Source organism: Gigantopelta aegis, chromosome 7 (genome assembly GCF_016097555.1).
Source record: "Gigantopelta aegis isolate Gae_Host chromosome 7, Gae_host_genome, whole genome shotgun sequence".
Lineage (NCBI taxonomy): Eukaryota > Metazoa > Mollusca > Gastropoda > Neomphalida > Peltospiridae > Gigantopelta > Gigantopelta aegis.
Genome location: NC_054705.1, coordinates 23,265,056 through 23,283,838, shown reverse-complemented (window position 1 = coordinate 23,283,838; position 18,783 = coordinate 23,265,056). Strand labels below are relative to the sequence as shown.

At 37.5% G+C, this 18,783-nt stretch overlaps 1 protein-coding gene across 1 annotated transcript; it reads right to left on the bottom strand.

The window, feature by feature from the left end:
- Positions 1 to 8,423: 8,423 nt before the first annotated feature.
- LOC121377979 (uncharacterized protein K02A2.6-like) lies at positions 8,424 to 11,357 on the bottom strand. Its single transcript, XM_041506074.1, has one exon. It carries the CDS (start codon positions 11,355 to 11,357, stop codon positions 8,424 to 8,426), a length of 2,934 nt encoding a protein of 977 aa, XP_041362008.1.
- Between the last annotated feature and the right edge of the window lie 7,426 nt (positions 11,358 to 18,783).

Here is an 18,783-nt window from a genome sequence, read left to right as displayed (position 1 = left end):
CGTCTATGAATACCCGGTTATTACGCTACAAAGAAGTGTTTTAGCGATTGATAAAAGAAGCTAAATATATCATAATACAATAATGGTTCGAGTTCAGGTTGCACAGTGCGACGAAAATAATCAATTTAGGCGAAGGCGTTAAAATTATGGTGGCATTTGTGACTAAATAGATAATTTTATTTGTAATTCAAAGGACTGTACCGAGATTTCAAGATAACGCTGAATATATACTAATAAATCATAATTTTTCAATGGAATACACCCACCTTCATAACTATTTTATCACATTTGCATGCATGTTTTATATGTACAAGATGGTTCTAACACGTCAAACGAAAAAATACGACGCTATGAGAAAGAAAGAGACAGAGACACAGAGGCATATATTTAGAGAGAGAGAGAGAGAGAGAGAGAGAGAGAGAGAGAGAGAGAGAGAGAGAGAGAGAGAGAGAGAGAGAGAGAGAGAGAGCGAGAGAGAGAGAGATATTAAGAGATACATATTGAGCGTGAGAGAAAGAGATAGAGAGAGAGAAAGAGAGATTAAGAGATATATATTGAGAGAGAGAGAGAGAGAGAGAGAGAGAGAGAGAGAGAGAGAGAGAGAGAGGAGAGAGAGAGAGAGAGAGAGAGAGAGAGGGGAGGGGGGATTTCAATATCAGCATGTGTTCAAAATACTATTTACACTGCTATATATCAAAAACGTATCCGTCACATGTATTTCGTTTTAATAAAGTTTTACTCACAAAAGCATACGAGAGCTTGGTTGCCAAATTATTATGGCGTGAACGCATTCATGCCACCCTTTTTAACTACATATTATGATTAACATATGCGTAAGAAGATGTCATGGACCACTGACCGGAGGGACGTGCTACTAATTTGCATTTCAACAAGCGGGGGATGTGATTGGGGAGGGGGGCGTAGCAAAGCCCGTGGTATGTACTATCCTATCTGTGGGATGCTGCATATAAAAGATCCCTTGCTGCTAAGCGGAAAGAGTAGCCCATTGCGTGGCGACAGCGGGTTTCTTCTTTCATTATCTGTGTTGTCCTCAACCATATGTTTGATGTCATATAACATTAAATATAATGTGTTGTGTGCGTCATTAAATAACACATTCCTTTCTTCCTTCTTTCCTTCAACTAAGTTGGGAAGAGAAAGGTTGCGATTCATCTTCAAAACTGGGGGTTGGTACATTTCCTACACAGCACGCTCGCCTGATGCGCGGTCGGTCTTGGATCGATCCCCGTCAGTGGGCCCATTGGCGCTATTTCTCGTTTGAGCCAATGCACCACGACTGTTATATCAAAGACCGTAGTATGTGCTATCCTGTCTTTGCGGTTGTGCATATAAAAGATCCCTTGTTACTAATGGAAAAATGTTGCGAGTTTCCTCTTTATGTAGCCCAGTGGTAAAGATCTCGCTTGATGCGCGGTCGGTTTAGGATCGATCCGCGTCGGTGGGCCCATTGGGCTATTTCTCGTTCCAGCCAGTGCACCACGACTGATATATGAAATGCCGTGGTATGTGCTATCCTGTCTGGGATGGTGCATATAAAAGACCCCTTGCTACTAATGGAAAAAAATGTAGTGGGTTTCCTCTTTAAAAATATATGTCACAATTACCAAATGTTTGACATCCAATAGCCGACGATTAATATATCAATGTGCTCTAGTGTTCAACTGTTGTCGTTAAACAAAACTAACTCTAAGACTATATGTCACAATTATCAAATGTTTGACGTGCTCTAGTGGTGTCGTTAAATAAAAGAAACTTTAATATTCCCATACAGCAATTGTGCAAGTGCAAGAGGCTACGCGTACTAACTGCCCTGAACGTTTCTAATCACGTCCATGTTCACCTGATTACTACTATTGCTATCCAAACATGGGCGGGCTTGAATAACAAGATTAAATATGAGACTAAATCAGATCTGATTCTTGTATAATTACTTCGACGTGTTGCATAACAACAAATTTAATATCGGGCCCGATTCCATGGATTCACTTTTGAATCGAATACGACGGCTATCGTAGAAGTCGTAAATGCGCCAAGACTAACAACTAGACCGTCATAGAGCTTGTTATTTACAATATATTCTTACACACCCGTTGCCGAGAACACAATACGTTATTTTTGATAGCACATACTTGTTTACACATGTACGTGTGTTAATAATTTCAAGACATACGACTGGCTGCTCCTAGGTTATGACCAGGTCACCAATGCCATACATCCAATAAAAAAAAGCACGGTGGAAATCGATTACACTGTAACGTATAGTTAACCTGGCAATCACGTGTCTGTGACGCGTAAGTCAGCTACAAGTGCAAAAGTTTGTAAATATCTTTTAGTCGACAAAGATGTTAAAATTTGCTTAAAACCTGGTTTTTGGGGATATATAAGAAATAAAATAATACATTCGTGTGCGTTAGATACCATTTATCTTACAACTCGTTGTTTGAAAACGTATCAAACTGGCTTTCGCTCGTTAGATACATTTTAAAACAACTCGTTGTGAGATAAATGGTATCTAACGGTCACTCATGTATTATTCTCTATCTATAACAATATCGAATGAATAAATGAATGAATGAATGAATGAATGTTTAACGACACCACAGCACAAAAAAATACACATCGGCTATTGGGTGTCAAACTATGGTAAATGTAAACAGTAAACAATATCGGAATAACTGCAACTATTAATAGTATTATCAAGAACACAGCCACTCAGCAGAGTAAATAATTTAAATAAATAAATAAATAAATAATGTTAACGAAGACAAAGGAAATGAAAGTAAGCTGTCTTATATAATTTTCCGACGCCATATAACCGTAAATAAAATGTGTTGAGTGCGTCGTTAAATAAAACATTTGTTTCCTTCATTTCCTTTCCTATATAATTTATTTCTGCTTAGACGGCCCGACAATGAACTATATATATATATATATATATATATATATATATATATATATATATATATATATATAGATATTATAGACAGGTTCCGTACTAAAGTACTAATCAAAATTATACCCAGGTTAATTTCCAATCTTATATATTAGTTATGAAAATCTCTGGAGTAAAAACCATAAAAATGTGTCAGTATTATCATGACCTGTTATGGTATTCAAACAACCGGTACCTAAAACGGCAATAAATGACTTGTTATACACAGAAATATGAGATTTATTTACAATTTTACTGCAAAACATATGTAATTTGGAACAGACACCCAGATTGATATTGATTAAAGCTGACAGGTCAAGTCACAAGTACTTTAAATTTTTTAACGGAGGAGCATACCACTCGAACACCCTAGAAACTTGCGCACCCCAATCTCAGTCAGCACCCCCCCCCCCTCCCCCTCCCCAATATCTACTTGCTTCCGCCGTGACTGCGATTAATATTTCTTTTACGGTGATAATATTTATACGTGGTTGCGGTGTGTTTTTCGTTGTGACCATATTATTACCAATGATTAAAATGTCACTACGATCGTTTGGCGAACACGTGGTTGCCGTGTGTTTTTCGTTGTGACCATATTATTACCAATGATTAAAATGTCACTACGATCGTTTGGCGAACACGTGGTTGCGGTGTGTTTTTCGTTGTGACCATATTATTACCTATGATTAAAATGTCACTACGATCGTTTGGCGAACACGTGGTTGCGGTGTGTTTTTCGCTGTGACCATGTTATTACCAATGATTAAAATGTCACAACGATCGTTTGGCGAACACGTGGTTGCCGTGTGTTTTTCGTTGTGACCATATTATTACCAATGATTAAAATGTCACTACGATCGTTTGGCGAACACGTGGTTGCCGTGTGTTTTTCGTTGTGACCATATTATTACCAATGATTAAAATGTCACTACTATCGTTTGGCGAACACGTGGTTGCGGTCTGTTTTTCGTTGTGACCATATTATTACCAATGATTAAAATGTCACTACTATCGTTTGGCGAACACGTGGTTGCGGTCTGTTTTTCATTGTGACCATATTACTACTAATAACTGAAGGCGGAGTGGATGTCGCACTTGTGCTCAAGCCACTGGCGTAGCCCGCGGGTGGATGGAATAAGAGTGCTATCCCCCCAATCAATTTTACCCACCCCCCCTCGTTTATATTTGTCTGCCGCGCCATAAAACGATTCATAGGCAGGATGGATGTCCCCTCTCAATGTGAGTGGCTCTCGCATATAAAATCCTGGGTTTGCCAAAATCTTAATTAGTGTCAGAGGGCGGTTATTTCGCCCCAATTGTCGTACAGTAATACTATCCTTTTAGTCTGTTTTTGTTTGTTAGTGTACATGTTTTCCATTTTATTTATTTATTTAATTTAGATGCGTTGTAAAGCGGCCGAGCGCTCGCGAACAATTTGATTGCGACCATCGTCTTCTATCATATCACATCCATCTCAGGTTTGGCGCCCATTTGAATCATTTGAATCATTTATTTATTCTATTTATATTTTTAAAAAAATTTGGTTCAACGACATCACTAGAGAACACTGATTTATGAATCATCGGCTATTGGATGTAAAACATTTGGTAATTCTGACATATAGTCTCAGAGAGGAAGCCCGCTATGTTTTCCCATTAGTACCAAGGGATCTTTTATATGCATCATGGCACCGACATGATAGATATAACGGCCTTTGATATACCAGTCGTGGTGCACTGGCTGGAGCGAGAAATTGCATTTGAATGAATGAATGAATATTTAACGAAACCCCAACACAAGTGATACATCGGCTATTGGGTATCAAAGAAGGATTGGGACGGGACGTAGTCCAGTGGTTAAGCGCTCGCTTGATTCGCGGTCGCTTTGGGATCGATCCCCGTCAGTGGGCCCATTGGGCTATTTCTCGCTCCAGCCAGTGCACCACGACTGGTACATCAAAGGCCGTGGTATGTGTTATCTTGTCTATGGGATGGTGCATATAAAATATGCCTTGCAGCTAATCAAAAAGAGTAGCCCATGAAGTGGCGACAGCGGGTTTCCTCTCTCAATATCTGTATGGTCCTTAACCATATGTCTGACGCCATATAACCGTAAATAAAATGTGTTGAGTGCGTCGTTAAATAAAACATGTCTTTTTTAAAGCTATCGTCGTTATTATGTTGAGCACCCAATAGCTGAAGATTAAATAATGTGCTGCTTAATAATACACTTCCTTTGGTTATTATTTAGGGCGGGATGTAGCCCAGTGGTAAAACGCTCGCTTGATGCGCCGTCGGTCTAGGATCAATCCACGTCGGTGGGCCTATTGGGCTATTTCTCGCTCTAGCCAGTGTACCACGACTGGTATGTGCTATCCTGTCAGTAGGATGGTGCATACAAAAGATCCCTTGCTACTAATGGAAAAATGTAGCGGGTTTCATCTCTATTATTGTGTCAAAATGACCATATGTTTGACATCCAATAGCCGATGATTAATAAATCAATGTGCTCTAGTGGTGTCGTTCAACAAAACAAACCTCTTCTTCCTTTTCTTATTTACTAGTATATCGTGGTTTTGCACAGTTTTACTTCTGACGAAACTGAATGGATGTCGTGCGCAAACGACCGTGACCATTCCATGTTGATCTCCACCTTCTGTGACTGACTCTTCATTCGTACATCATATTTACACATTCGTTGATCATTAGCACTGGCATATTAAACTAGGAACATTCGAAGAGTCCCCGTCTGCGGATAAAACTGTAACCCCTGACATGTCGCTGGAGAGCATTTTATTGACAATAGTAATTATCCAAATTATCGGGAGTTATATCCCCTGGCTTGCCAGTAATCCACTAGAGGGTCATGCTGAGGGCAAATGTCTCTCGCATGTGTCAAATTGAAGTGCACACAAGCATACTATTAAGGACATTTAGACCAAACCCAAGGAATAAACACGCCCTTACTTCAGAGCTTAAGCTCATTTCAAACAACTGTGATGCTGATAACTAATGCATAGATGTATACATGTACTAGCCATGGGCGGATCCAGGAAATATTTTTAGGGGGGGACCAAAAAAGAAGGGCACATTGACTCGTCAAAAGGGCACCTTACTACAAGTTTTGATATTTACAATTAATATGAATTCCTACAGTTCTACGTCATAATATACTAGCAATAATGAAGTAAATTGGTGTCACTCGCGTTAGAACCTCAATGGGGCCCCATTGAGACTCAATAACACAGACACATATCTGCAAGCTTGCGCATGTACACGAAAATCTTGATTTCATTTATCTACAATATAATTATTGTTTACTTAAAAAAAAAAAAAATTCTACAAACAAAAAGGGCACTTGGACATTTTGAGGGCACTTGAAAAATTTTTGGGGGGGACGCGTCCCCCTGGTCCCCCCCCCCCCCCCCCCTTGGATCCGCCCATGCTAGCTAACCTTTGAAGGAAGGAAAGAGTTTATTTAACGACACACTCAACACATTTTATTTACGGTTATATGGCGTCGGACATATGGTTTTCAAAACATTGTCTCATTTTATATCTATCTATCTATCTATCTATATCTATATCTACACACACACACACACACACACACACACACACACACACACACACACACACACAGACATATATTTAATTTAGGAAAAGTGCAGGCAATCATTGCTGTTTTATTATTTAACAAATTATATTTTTATCTAGTAGCCTATTAGTATTAATGACTAAATTATTTTTACACAAACAGAAAAATTCAATAATTACGTCTAGAGTTACGTCACAAGTTACGTCACAATGACAGAAAATCTCGGGGTGTTTTTCTGTGGAGTATTTACGAGAATTTCGTAATTTTAGATGGGGTTGGAGAATTGGCCTTAGCATTATAACGTTACATGACAGAAAAGAGATGGTATAAAATTGCCACATTTTGCGTTATGTAATTAACCCCTCCGTACGGCGTGATTGACAACCGCTCTGGACCAATCATGTTTCGCGGTTCAAAAACCGCGGGCCCAAATTTGCTTGGACGCCATTACGTTAGACAACATAATTTCTTTCGATGTGTAACGTTTTTGTATAGTTAGCATTAAAATTAGTTAAAATAATTGTCTCCTCCAACTGAATTATAATCATAGTAAACATATACTTCTGCTACGTAAAATCAGTGTTTTCCTGCGAAACCGTCACATCACACATGGTATATTGAAAGTGAAGTTTTGCCGAAATCCATCAAAATTCAACTGATATATAAATTCTACGAAGGTAAGAGTTTAAGAATCACTTTCCCTCCAATGTAATGGAATTTACTGACTCATTTAATCAGTCTTCGATGTATATATTGTCGTTAAGAATCCGTCGTTAAACAATACACAGACGAATGGCCAAAACAAAAGTTTTGGCAAGACTTCCGATCGTTCCAGCATTCAGTTAATTTAGGCGTAAGTTAGGTTTAGGGTTAGTGATAGTATTAACAATCATGCTGGAACGTTTGAAAGTCTTAGCATTTTTTCTTTTTCTTTTTGTTTGCATGTGTGTAGGCGTGAGTCTGTGTATGTTCTTTTGTGTGTGGGGGGAGGGGGGAGGGGAGTGAGGGAGTAACCTATATGGTTGTGAGCTTTAGGGGTATAAGGAAGTATTGTCTGGAAAGTTATAAATTAGGCAAATTTTATGTGGGGACCCTGAAATGTTTTGAAGCCAAAAAAAAAAAAAATTAATAAAAACATCTTGGAAATTAATAGATATATTTTTTAATGTTCAGATAAATGATAGTAAAACAACTGCTGTTTATAAATGGTCATGTGCTTGAAATATGTCCTAACCCTAATTTCAAAACATTTCAAACCCATAACCACCTAGATGAGGCACTTACATCTGTTTTGTTTTTTATTACCTACCCTATGTAACAACATTTAAGAGATGTTGTTGAAAATACAAACACAAACAAATCTCAAAGAGCCAAGTTTTTTTATGTGAACGAGATCTCGCGAGAGTTTTACAAAGGGTTATGCATTACCGTGAAGTGCATGATAAACCGATAGTGTTACATCCTTCCCTCTATGAGAAGCTAAAGGTTCAGTTCTTAAAGTTGTTCAGAATAATAATAATGTGACAACTTGTTAATAGCTTTAAGAAAGATTAAATCAGAAACTCTAAAATACAAATTAAAATTAATACTACCACAAACTGTCAGTTATGAAATTACAGTTCATGAATATCAACTCATATAGGTGACTGTTCATACTGAGAAATTCTTCACAAATGTTCTGCTTGACCGTTCATGAATATACTAGGTAAACCATTCATGAGAAAGCAGCATAAACACGAAAAACAGTAAAGTTTTCAGTTAACAAAATAGATCAATAATTGATTTTTAAAATATTTAAACAGGTTAACTTTTCCAACAGAATGCAGCAATAATGAAATAGCTTTGAAGAATTTCCTTAATATAAATGAACAAGTTATTTAACATAGTCCTTCCATCTAGTAGGCTGTTTGATGGTACGACCAAATCTGGATGTGCTGGGTCCAGACATACTCAGGGTTTCTCTTGCAGGGATTTCACGAGTTGATTCATGGTGACATGGTTTCTCGACACGGTAATTTGGTTCAACTGTTTCAAACGGAAAGTTAGTCAACACATTGTCTAGTGCAGGTTCATGCGTCTTTTTCAAATGTACTCTGTTACGTCGATAAAAAGTTTCACCAGATCGAAGTTCATATGATCTTTCATCCAATCTACGAGTAACTTCAGCTTTTTTCCAGAACTTTTCACCTGTTCTGAAAGGTTTCATTCTTACAGTATCGCCTTTTTTAAGTACAGGCAAATCATGTGCTGATTTGTTATAGTAGTTAGCTTGTCGCTTTTGGTTTGACCTCAGTTGTTCAGTTTCACGTTCATTCTGTATGTTTCCTGGTTTGAGAAGATTTCTTGAAGTTGGCAGTATTGTTTTTGTTCTTCTTCCTAAAAGTCTTTGAGCAGGACTGCTGTCAACACCTTGGGTAGGGGTGTTTCTAATGTTCAGTAGTGCGAGATATTGGTCTTCATGTGACTTTGATGTTTTCCGCAGCATTCTTTTGGCAGATTTAACAGCTGATTCAACTTTACCATTTGCTTTGCTGTTATATGGTGAGGTGGGTGTGTGAGTGATTCCCCATTTCTTCATGAATTTGTGAAATTCGTCCGATGAGAATTGTGGACCATTGTCACTTACTATATAATCTGGAATGCCATATCTTGCAAAGTGAGCTTTCAATTTTGTAATGACAGTTTTAGCTTTTGTGTCATACAAACGATCAATTTCCCAAAAGTTTGACTTGTAGCAGACAGTTATCAGGTAGTCTTTACCATGATAGGAAAGTAAATCAGTTCCAATTTTTTCCCATGCTCTTTCAGGAATATCATAACTCATGAGAGTTTCATTCGGTTGAGATTGTTCGAAGTCGTGACAGGTTTCACAAGTGCCAATCCACTCTTTAATCTCTTGGCTCATGCCTGGCCAATATACATATTCTCGTGCTCTTCTGAGACAACCTTCTATGCCATAGTGTCCAACATGAATGTCTTTCTTGATTTCAGATCTCATAATTTTAGGAATTACGAGTCTTTCACCCCTAAATATTAGTCCATCAGTTACTCCAAGTTCATCGCGAACACTGAAGAAAGGAGTGATCAAAGGTGACAAAGTGGATTTATTGTCAGGCCAACCATTTTGAATGGTATTTGATAAGAGCTGTAGTGTTGAATCTTCATTTGTCTTCTTTCGAATTTCATCAATTCTTTCTTCTGGCATAGTGAGGTAAGTAACAGCATTTACTGTTTCAAACTCTTCTTGACCTACTTTTTCAGGTAGATGTGTTCTGCTCAGAGTGTCAGCTATGTACATCTGTTTTCCTTCAAGGTACTTTACTTCAATACCATACGCAAGTGCACGTAAAAGCATACCTTGTAGACGTTTCGGTGCTCTATCGATTGGCTTTTTAGAGATACTTTCAAGTGGTTTATGGTCAGTGAATACAGTGATTGGACGGCCATATGTGAATTGATGCCACTTTTCAAGTGCAAAGATGATTGCCAACATTTCCTTTTCAATTGTGGCATATCTTGTTTCAGCATCAGTAAGGGCTCTACTAGCATAAGCTAATGGTTTCGAGTCTTGGAGAAGTACAGCACCTAAACCTTTACTGCTAGCATCACACTGGATTACCAAATGTTTCTTGTCATCGAAATAAGCAAGTACAGGAGCTTCTGTTAAAAGTGTTTTTAGTTTGCTGAAAGCTTTGTCTTGTATGCTAGTCCATGACCATTCAACATCTTGGTGAGAGAGCATGCTAATAGGTTGCATCACATCCGACAAGTTAGGAAGAAACTTAGACAGGTAGTTCACCATACCTCTAAGCCTTTCAACGCCTTCCTTATCAGTGGGTGGTTCCATCTTTACAAGAGCTTCAATTTTAGCAGGATCAGGTTTGAGACCACGATTACTCACAATGTGTCCCATGAAAGATATTTCGTCTGCTCCAAAATGACACTTTTCGGCATTGAGAGATATACCAATGTTACGACAGTGTTCCAAAAGTGTTCTTACACGAGAATCGTGTTCATCATCAGTGTGACCCCAGACGATTATGTCATCTATTACACATCGAACACCTTCCAAACCTTCCAAGGCTTGATGGAGTCTTTTCTGGAAGATTTCACTGCTCACATTTAACCCAAATGGTAAACGACGCCAACGATATCTTCCAAAAGGAGTAGCAAAGGTGGTAAGAAGACTTGATTCTTCGTCAAGTTCACAATGAAGGTATCCATTCTTCAGATCACATGTAGAGAACTTAGTAGCTTGTGATATTTCAGGTAAAATATCATCGAGTACTGGGAGCATATAATGTTCTCGTTTCAGAGCTTCATTCAGAGGTCTTGGATCTATACAGATTCTTATGTCTCCAGATTTGCGCTTTGCAATAGACATTTGACTAACCCAATCTGTAGGTTTGTCAACAGGAGTAATAACTTCAGTACAGACAAGTTCATCAAGCTTAGTTTTGAGATCAGCTTTAAGAGATTCAGGTATAGTACGAGCAGGTCGGATTACAGGATCCGCATCAGGATTTACAGTTAGATGAACTTTCTTGCCAGGAAGATTCCCAAGTTTACCAGAGAACACTTCAGGGAATTCTTGCACAAACACATTAGTAGGCAGAACAGTGCTTACTTGTTCAAAGTTGTGATAGTTAATAGTTATCAGACCCATTTTCTCAGCAGCTCTACGACTCAGTAGTGGAGTAAGATTTTCTTCAACGATCACAAAATTGACCATGTACTTTCTTTTTGTGACAGGATTTGTTTTCACTTTACATCTTCCAAGTGCCTGAAAGCTAGAGTTGTTCCACATTTTGAGATTCACAGTTTCAGGGCGTATCTTTAGATTACCAATGTACTGTTTTGGCAGGATACACACAGTTGCACCACAGTCTATTTGTAGTTTCACACATTTTTTGTTGATTTCCATTTCACAGAAAATAGGATGTTTGTCGGACTGGACAGCATTTACATCAGCAGTAGTAACAGAAGTAATATGTTCGAAAGAATTTACTGATGAGTCAGAAGTGTAACCATCATGTACAGCATGTACTCTACGAGTGCGAAAACATTACCTTGACTTCCTGAAATGATTTCTTTCACCACAGGCATTGCATGTGTGACCATACGCAGGACAGGCTTCCTTTTTCATTACATGAAATTTGGAACAGAATAGACATCGCTTGTTCTGTGCTGAACTAGTACCTCTGGTTTCATTTACAGTAGTAGACCTCCTAGTATGATGTAGGGTAGATGCTTTGTACTTTTCACCACAGTGAACTTTAGTTTTCTGCAGCTTCACTTTATGGATTTCCTCACATTTCATAGCCTTTATCTGTAGAGATGCAGATTCCATAACTCTGCAAATATCAATTGCAGCATTCAGAGTAAGATTGTGAGATGAAATCAGACGTTCCCGAATTTTCTCATCCAGAACACCAAGCAACAGGCTATCCATAATCAGTTTGTCTTTCATACAACCACAAAAACCACAATTTTTTGACATATTTCTCAGTACAGATATGTACTGTTCAATAGATTCACCAGAATCTTGATTTCGGCAATTGAACTGAAATCTCTCAAAGAATTCTTGTCTTTGTCCTAAGAAATGACAATCAAATTTAGAAATAATGTCAACACCGTTACTTCTATCTTCACCATCAGCAAATTTCATTCCATTGTAGATTCTTACAGCATCTACACCTATGCAGTGTAGCAAAAGGGCACATTTATATTCTTCAGTTTCAGAATCAAGACCAGTGATGATTAAGTAATTTTGCCATATCTGCTTCCACATTTTCCAATTATCAGCAACATTAGATTCAATGTCCAGAGAATCTGGTGGTTTGACATGAGGTCTATTAGTAACGGGTTGTAGAGGCATTTTGATTATTGCTTAAATGTACAAATTGCTTGGCAGTGCTATAATAGCTTAGTAGTCACAGTATAGTTTCAACACGGAATAGTATACACAGTTCGGCGAATATGGTGCTCCGAGATACACAGTAGAATGTATTTACAGAATATGAGTAAACAGTTCGGCAATTCAGTTAATTTCCCACGCTTACGACGAACAGACGCCAGGGGACATACCACAGTTCGGCAATTCAGAGCTATTTTCACTAATACAGTAGAAGTTTAATAAAGTCGTATTTCAAACAGAAATCAGTTCCAGTAAACCATAGTTACTGAGTAAAACATTACTACGTTCTTTCAACGAAAGAATAGAGTGGCTACAAAGCGATTCTGTGCAACACGCACATTACCGGTTCCGTTGCAACTGCGAACGGCGTTAGCAGACAACTTCATTTTAGCAGACGGTTTTACGTGTCCTACTTAGCAACAACAAAGTGAATCGCTACATACATGTGTTTGCGAGAGTTCCAGAGATGCTCAGACAGTCGTCTGCATACATCTTTTCCGCGCTGCCACCATGTAACAACATTTAAGAGATGTTGTTGAAAATACAAACACAAACAAATCTCAAAGAGCCAAGTTTTTTTATGTGAACGAGATCTCGCGAGAGTTTTACAAAGGGTTATGCATTACCGTGAAGTGCATGATAAACCGATAGTGTTACACCCTAAATATGATTTTCTTTTGGAGACAGTAGTTTTGTTTTTCATCATTATTTTATACCCCAAATTTTAGCAAAGCATAGGCATTTTCCTTCTTCCACATGCCATCTTATATGTAGCTTTGTGCAACTTTCTAATAGAAATCAAATAACATCATCAACGTTAAATACATTGTTCACTACTTTTCTTAATTTACTGCTATACTTTTTAATTTTATACTTTGTTTAGTCACATTGATTTTGTTTCCTGTTAAAAAATGTTTTCCTAAAATTAAATTAAACTTTAAATTAATACAATGATATGTAATTAAGTTACAGACTGTCACGGTACATGCTCTTAATTTGTTTTCGCCTGTGGCGATTTTACTTGTGTTAGAGGGCCGTGTGCAGTTTAATTGCACTTAAGCCCAGATGGGCAACTTGTTACGTAATACTTCGCGCGATCGGACATTCCAATATGCACTTAGTCCAGCTGTGGAGGCCATGTTGGGAGTAGTTACGTAATACCTCTGCGAGTGTGGGTTTTACAACCGTGATTTGGCGACGATGGCGTCAGTAAGTCTGACGATCAGAGAGAAATAATACCGACTCTAGTAGAGTTGGAAATTGAGATGATACGTGATGTACCGCCTTGTACCCCCAGGCAAAATCCTGATTTATAATAAATAGCTAGTGTTTTAGAGATATCGAGGAGAACGAATAGGAAGGCTCCGAGGGAACGTTAGTCTGTTTGGACTGGTAAATATCATTTCTGCTCTGTGTATAACCTTGATGTGATTGATGTGACCTTTAAATATTTTAATACTGTATTATACCAATATTCTTTAGACAGTGTCTTCGGTCATCTGACGAAGTAAATCGTAGACTTTTTGTTCTAACATTATACGAGTATTTGGTAATATAAAGCTTAGCCAGTCATCCTAGACGACCTAGGTACACTGTAGGTTATTGTCTTTATTGTGATCGGTACCAGTATTAATTCTGTGTTACAAGGTTACTGAATGAGTAGTTAGGGGTAATTAAAAATTAACCCGTTAGGAATAGAGCTGTAATTCCTTTATTAATTAAGTTCCCCTGGAAGCGTTCCTAAATTATCACATGTTACTGAACGAGTAGTAAGGGTTAATTAAAAATTAACCAGTTAGGAATGGTGTTGTAATTCCTTTATTAATTAACTTCTCCTGGAAGCGTTTCTCAATTATCACACGTGTGGGTGTGGTGTAACGGTGAAGTGATTCGCATATTGTGTAACTAGACACCTAGAGATTAACTAATTAAGTGATCAGTTCTGGGTTGTTATTATTGCTGTTATTAATTTACTACTACGGCTGTACATTTGTCAGCGTAGATTAATACAGATTCCAAAGTGTATTGTGTTTTTGTTGTGTTTCTAGAGAACTAACGTGCTATAAATATATATACTTTATATAAGATCGTATCTCTGATCATACCTAGAGACGAGCCATACTAGGGTTTAACCGCCTGTTACAGAGAGATCTAATAGATATACAGTTAGGAGAGATATTTTGATAATCGTGTTTTATTCAGTTACGGGAATTATAGAATCCCCGTGACACAGACTAATGTACTTCTTCAAATGGATGTGAAATACTTAACATGTTTGTTTTTATATATTTCAGCAACTGGACCAATGGATGTGGAGTCATTGCTTAGATGTCGAAAATGAGATTCTGAAGACAAACTATTAAACAAATTACATTGCATCTTGATATTGAGAACAGAATGATAGAAATAATAGAACAGTTTCAACTGATATGTGAAAGAAAAACTGGGGCAGGGGGTGAAATTGCTGCTGAAAAGGAAACACTTTCAACAATTTCTTTTAATACAATATTTAAAAAAAAAAATTGTGTTTGACATATTGCTGCTAAGGAGTAATTCAGACTTCCAAGACTTGGGATTCAGTTTGACACCACCCATCAAATGGTAATCCTTAATTGCTCAGTTTCGAGGATAATGATTTGGAGATGGATGCCACAGAAAGATACATTTTTGAATAGATATATTTACCTGTACCAGATTGCATGGGGATTAATATGTAAAGACCCTGTCTTTGAGAAAAAAGAAAATGTTAGGAAGTATTCTCATAATAAATATTAAACAAATTGTGCGAACTGCAATCTGTGGTTTAGTTTTATGTTATAGTGTTTCTGCCAGAAATAATTTTAGTTTTATAGTTACAGTGTTTCTGCCAGAAATAATTTTTTGTGTATAGTGCTATGTTATTGAATGCAACCACAGTCAACAGGGGCTATGGGGGGTCTCCTCCACAAATAAAATGGGTTACATTTAGGGTTAGGCTTAAGAAAATCATACAATAATGATAAGAGTCATTAATTTTGTCAAAATGTTAACTTAAAAATTTTTAAAATTTGGGTATGGCACCATACCCATTTTACCCTCTGGCAGAAACCCTGCTCTCTCTCTCTCTCTCTCTCTCTCTCTCTCTCTCTCTCTCTCTCTCTCTCTCTCTCTCTCTCTCTCTCTCTCTCTCTCTCTCTCTTTTTATATATATATATATATATATAAATGTTTTTAATTAAATTTTTATTTTGTATTATTATTATTGTTTTGTAGGCATGGGTTGTCTTATAATATTTATTACTATTTTTTATCTGCCTATGCCTCTAGAACAGATAAAGCTTTTTGAGTACATTTTGTGTGACAGTAGGATAACTAATGGGCGGGTTGTGTGAGATTGGGGGGGGGGGGGGGTGCAGAAGCTTCAAGTTTGATTCCCAACAGTTGTTGCCACAACACATGAGTTTATAATTTATTTAAGCACTGTTGTACTGGCTTAATTGGCAAATATGTTACAGACTGTCCAGCTACTTTTTCGTACTTTTTGGTTTTTGTCCTATTTTTCCTACTTTTTCTTCAGAATACTTAGTTTTTCGTACTTTTTTGTTTGAAAATGCCACGAATTGCTGTTAAAGTGTGCATATTCCTTGTAATATTATTGTGACGGTACATGCTCTTAATTATCTTTTCGCCTGTGGCGATATTAATTGTTTTAGAAGGTCGTCTGCACTTGGTTACGTAATACTTCCGCGCGACCGTACACACTTAGCCAGGTGCGGAGGCCATGTGGCGAGTAGTTACATAATACCTCTGCGAGTGCGGTTTTTACAACCGTGATTTGGCGACGATGGCGTCAGTAAGTCTGGCGATCAAAGAGAAAAATGCGTCTCTGGGAGTTGGGGATATATCACTTGATAGGGGGAGGACCGCCTTGTACCCCCAAGCGATATTCTGTTTTATAATAAATAGCTAGGGTTTAGAGATAACTGGGAGAACCAAAAAGGAAGGCTTCCCGGAAACGTTGTCCGTTTGGACTTTGGTAAATATATTATTTCTGCTCTGTTGTAAATATATTATTTCTGCTCTGTTGTAACCTTGATGTGATTGATGTGACTTTAAATATTTTAATACTGTATTATACCAATATTCTTTAGACAGTGTCTTCGGTCATCTGACGAAGTAAATCGTAGTCTTACTGTTCTATATTTATACGAGTATTTGGTAATATAAAACTTAGCCAGTCATCCTAGAAGACCTAGGTAAACTGTAGGTTATTGTCTTTATTGTGATAGGTACCAGTATTAATTCTGTGTTACAAGGTTACGGAACGAGTAGTAAGGGTTAATTAAAAATTAACCAGTTAGGAATAGAGCTGTAATTCCTTTATTAATTAAGTTCCCCTAGAAGCGTTTCTCAATTATCACACGTGTGGGTGTTGTGTCACGGTGAAGTGATTAGCATATTGTGTAAACTAGACACCTAGAGATTAACTAATTAAGTGATCAGTTCTGGGTTGTTATTATTGTTGTTATTAATTAACTACTGCGGCTGTACATTTGTCAGCGTAGGTTAATACAGATTCCAAAATGTATTGTGTTTTTGTTGTGTTTTCTAGTGAACTAAACGTGCTATAATAATATATACTTTATATAAGATCTTATCTCTGATCATACCTAGACGAGCCAAAGCGGTTTTGAACTGCCCGTTACAGAGAGATCTAATAGATATACAGTTAGGAGAGATATTTGGCCAATCGTGTTTTATTCAGTTACGGGTATTATAGAATCCCCGTGACAATTATAAAAGTCATCAGTTACGGGAATTATTTTATTTTTTCTTGGCAGCAAGATACATCTCCCAATTTGTGGCACCATATAATCTCAACATATTAAAATTACACCCTCAAAGCCAACATATTTTCCAATGATTAATATGATTATAATGTACAATGTGTATGTATGACTTCAGAATCTATAATACATTATGGAAAACTTAAATTAATCATGTTAACTCTGTTTTACTGTGCATCAGCATTCCTATGCATGTAAATATGTATACTGATTAATATAGTGTATAGTAATTTGAAATAACTATAACGTGACCGTTACATAAGATACACATTATTTTTGATAGAACACAAAATACATGTACACACTAAGCACTACATAAAACGGTGTTTCGAGCATGAATAATGTCGCTACGTACTCTTTCAGTCCTACTTTTGTTCTACGTTTTCCTACTTTTGTCCTACATTTTCTATATTTTCATTCCTAATTGTGTCAAACTTTTTCAAAAGGGTGTGCTGGACAGCCTGATTTTATAAAGAAGGGATGGGGCACCCAAACGTAAACAGCCCTAATATATCTTGTCAGAACGGAGACGGGCCAATATGTCAGTATACATAACTGGAGGGCCAAAGATGTGGTCCCTACCAACCCACCCTCTGGCTACGCCAGTTGTGAATTTTTTTTTTCTTTTTTTTTTTCTCGTGTATGGCTTTGGTTTCATAAAAAGGGCAAGTGCCGTATATCGGTTGATTCAAGCAGTGCAGCTATGTAAGAATACACCCCCATAAATATCGCAATCCCACAATCTAAACCACTGCCTGCATAATTTTGGCACAGGCGACTATATCCTGCTATAGTTTTGTAACCTTTCGTGCATAAAATTTTGGTACACTGATAGCATTCCCACACGCTTTGTATTTTAATGTTACTGCTCACGTCCCTCCCTTTTGTTTTTTTAAACAAAACATTTAACGCAACCCGACCAAAAATAAAGACGCCACGGTTTTAAACGGGTCGAAGCCGGGTCGTCGCCGCGCATTCTATTCTCTTGTTCCTCGGCATATCGGGATTCCATTAATATAAAAGTCGAACAACAACAACAACAACAACAACAACAAAAATTAAGATGAAAAAGAAAAAGAAAAAAAAGAAACAAACAAGACATTTTAATTTATCAGTTCTGAAAAACGAGCATAGGATGTTTTAAATGTTCGTTTGGTTCGACGTTCACTTCCGGGTTCTTGTGCTTGGATAAAATTTACTGAAGTAAAAATGGTTTCGTCAATTTAAATCACGTTGTCGTCGTAAATGTACCCTGTAGTGAAATACTTGAATGTCTCCTCTTGTCGGCTTTTTATTTAAACAACGATATTTGTAAATAAATTAAGGCAAAAACGTAATCGACAGATCGGTTGATTTTGCTATCGACCTATGCGAATTGGCAGCCATTATTGAATGTTTGTCTAACCTTGCATCACGTGTCTCGGGGGGCGTGGTTAACTCGTCATACGGAGGGGTCAATTATTAAACGGCTCCTTACCTTTTTCAAGTCC

Excerpts from the sequence above, each read along its gene's own strand:
- LOC121377979 (XM_041506074.1), bottom strand. The coding sequence starts at position 11,357 with ATGTGGAACAACTCTAGCTTTCAGGCACTTGGAAGATGTAAAGTGAAA.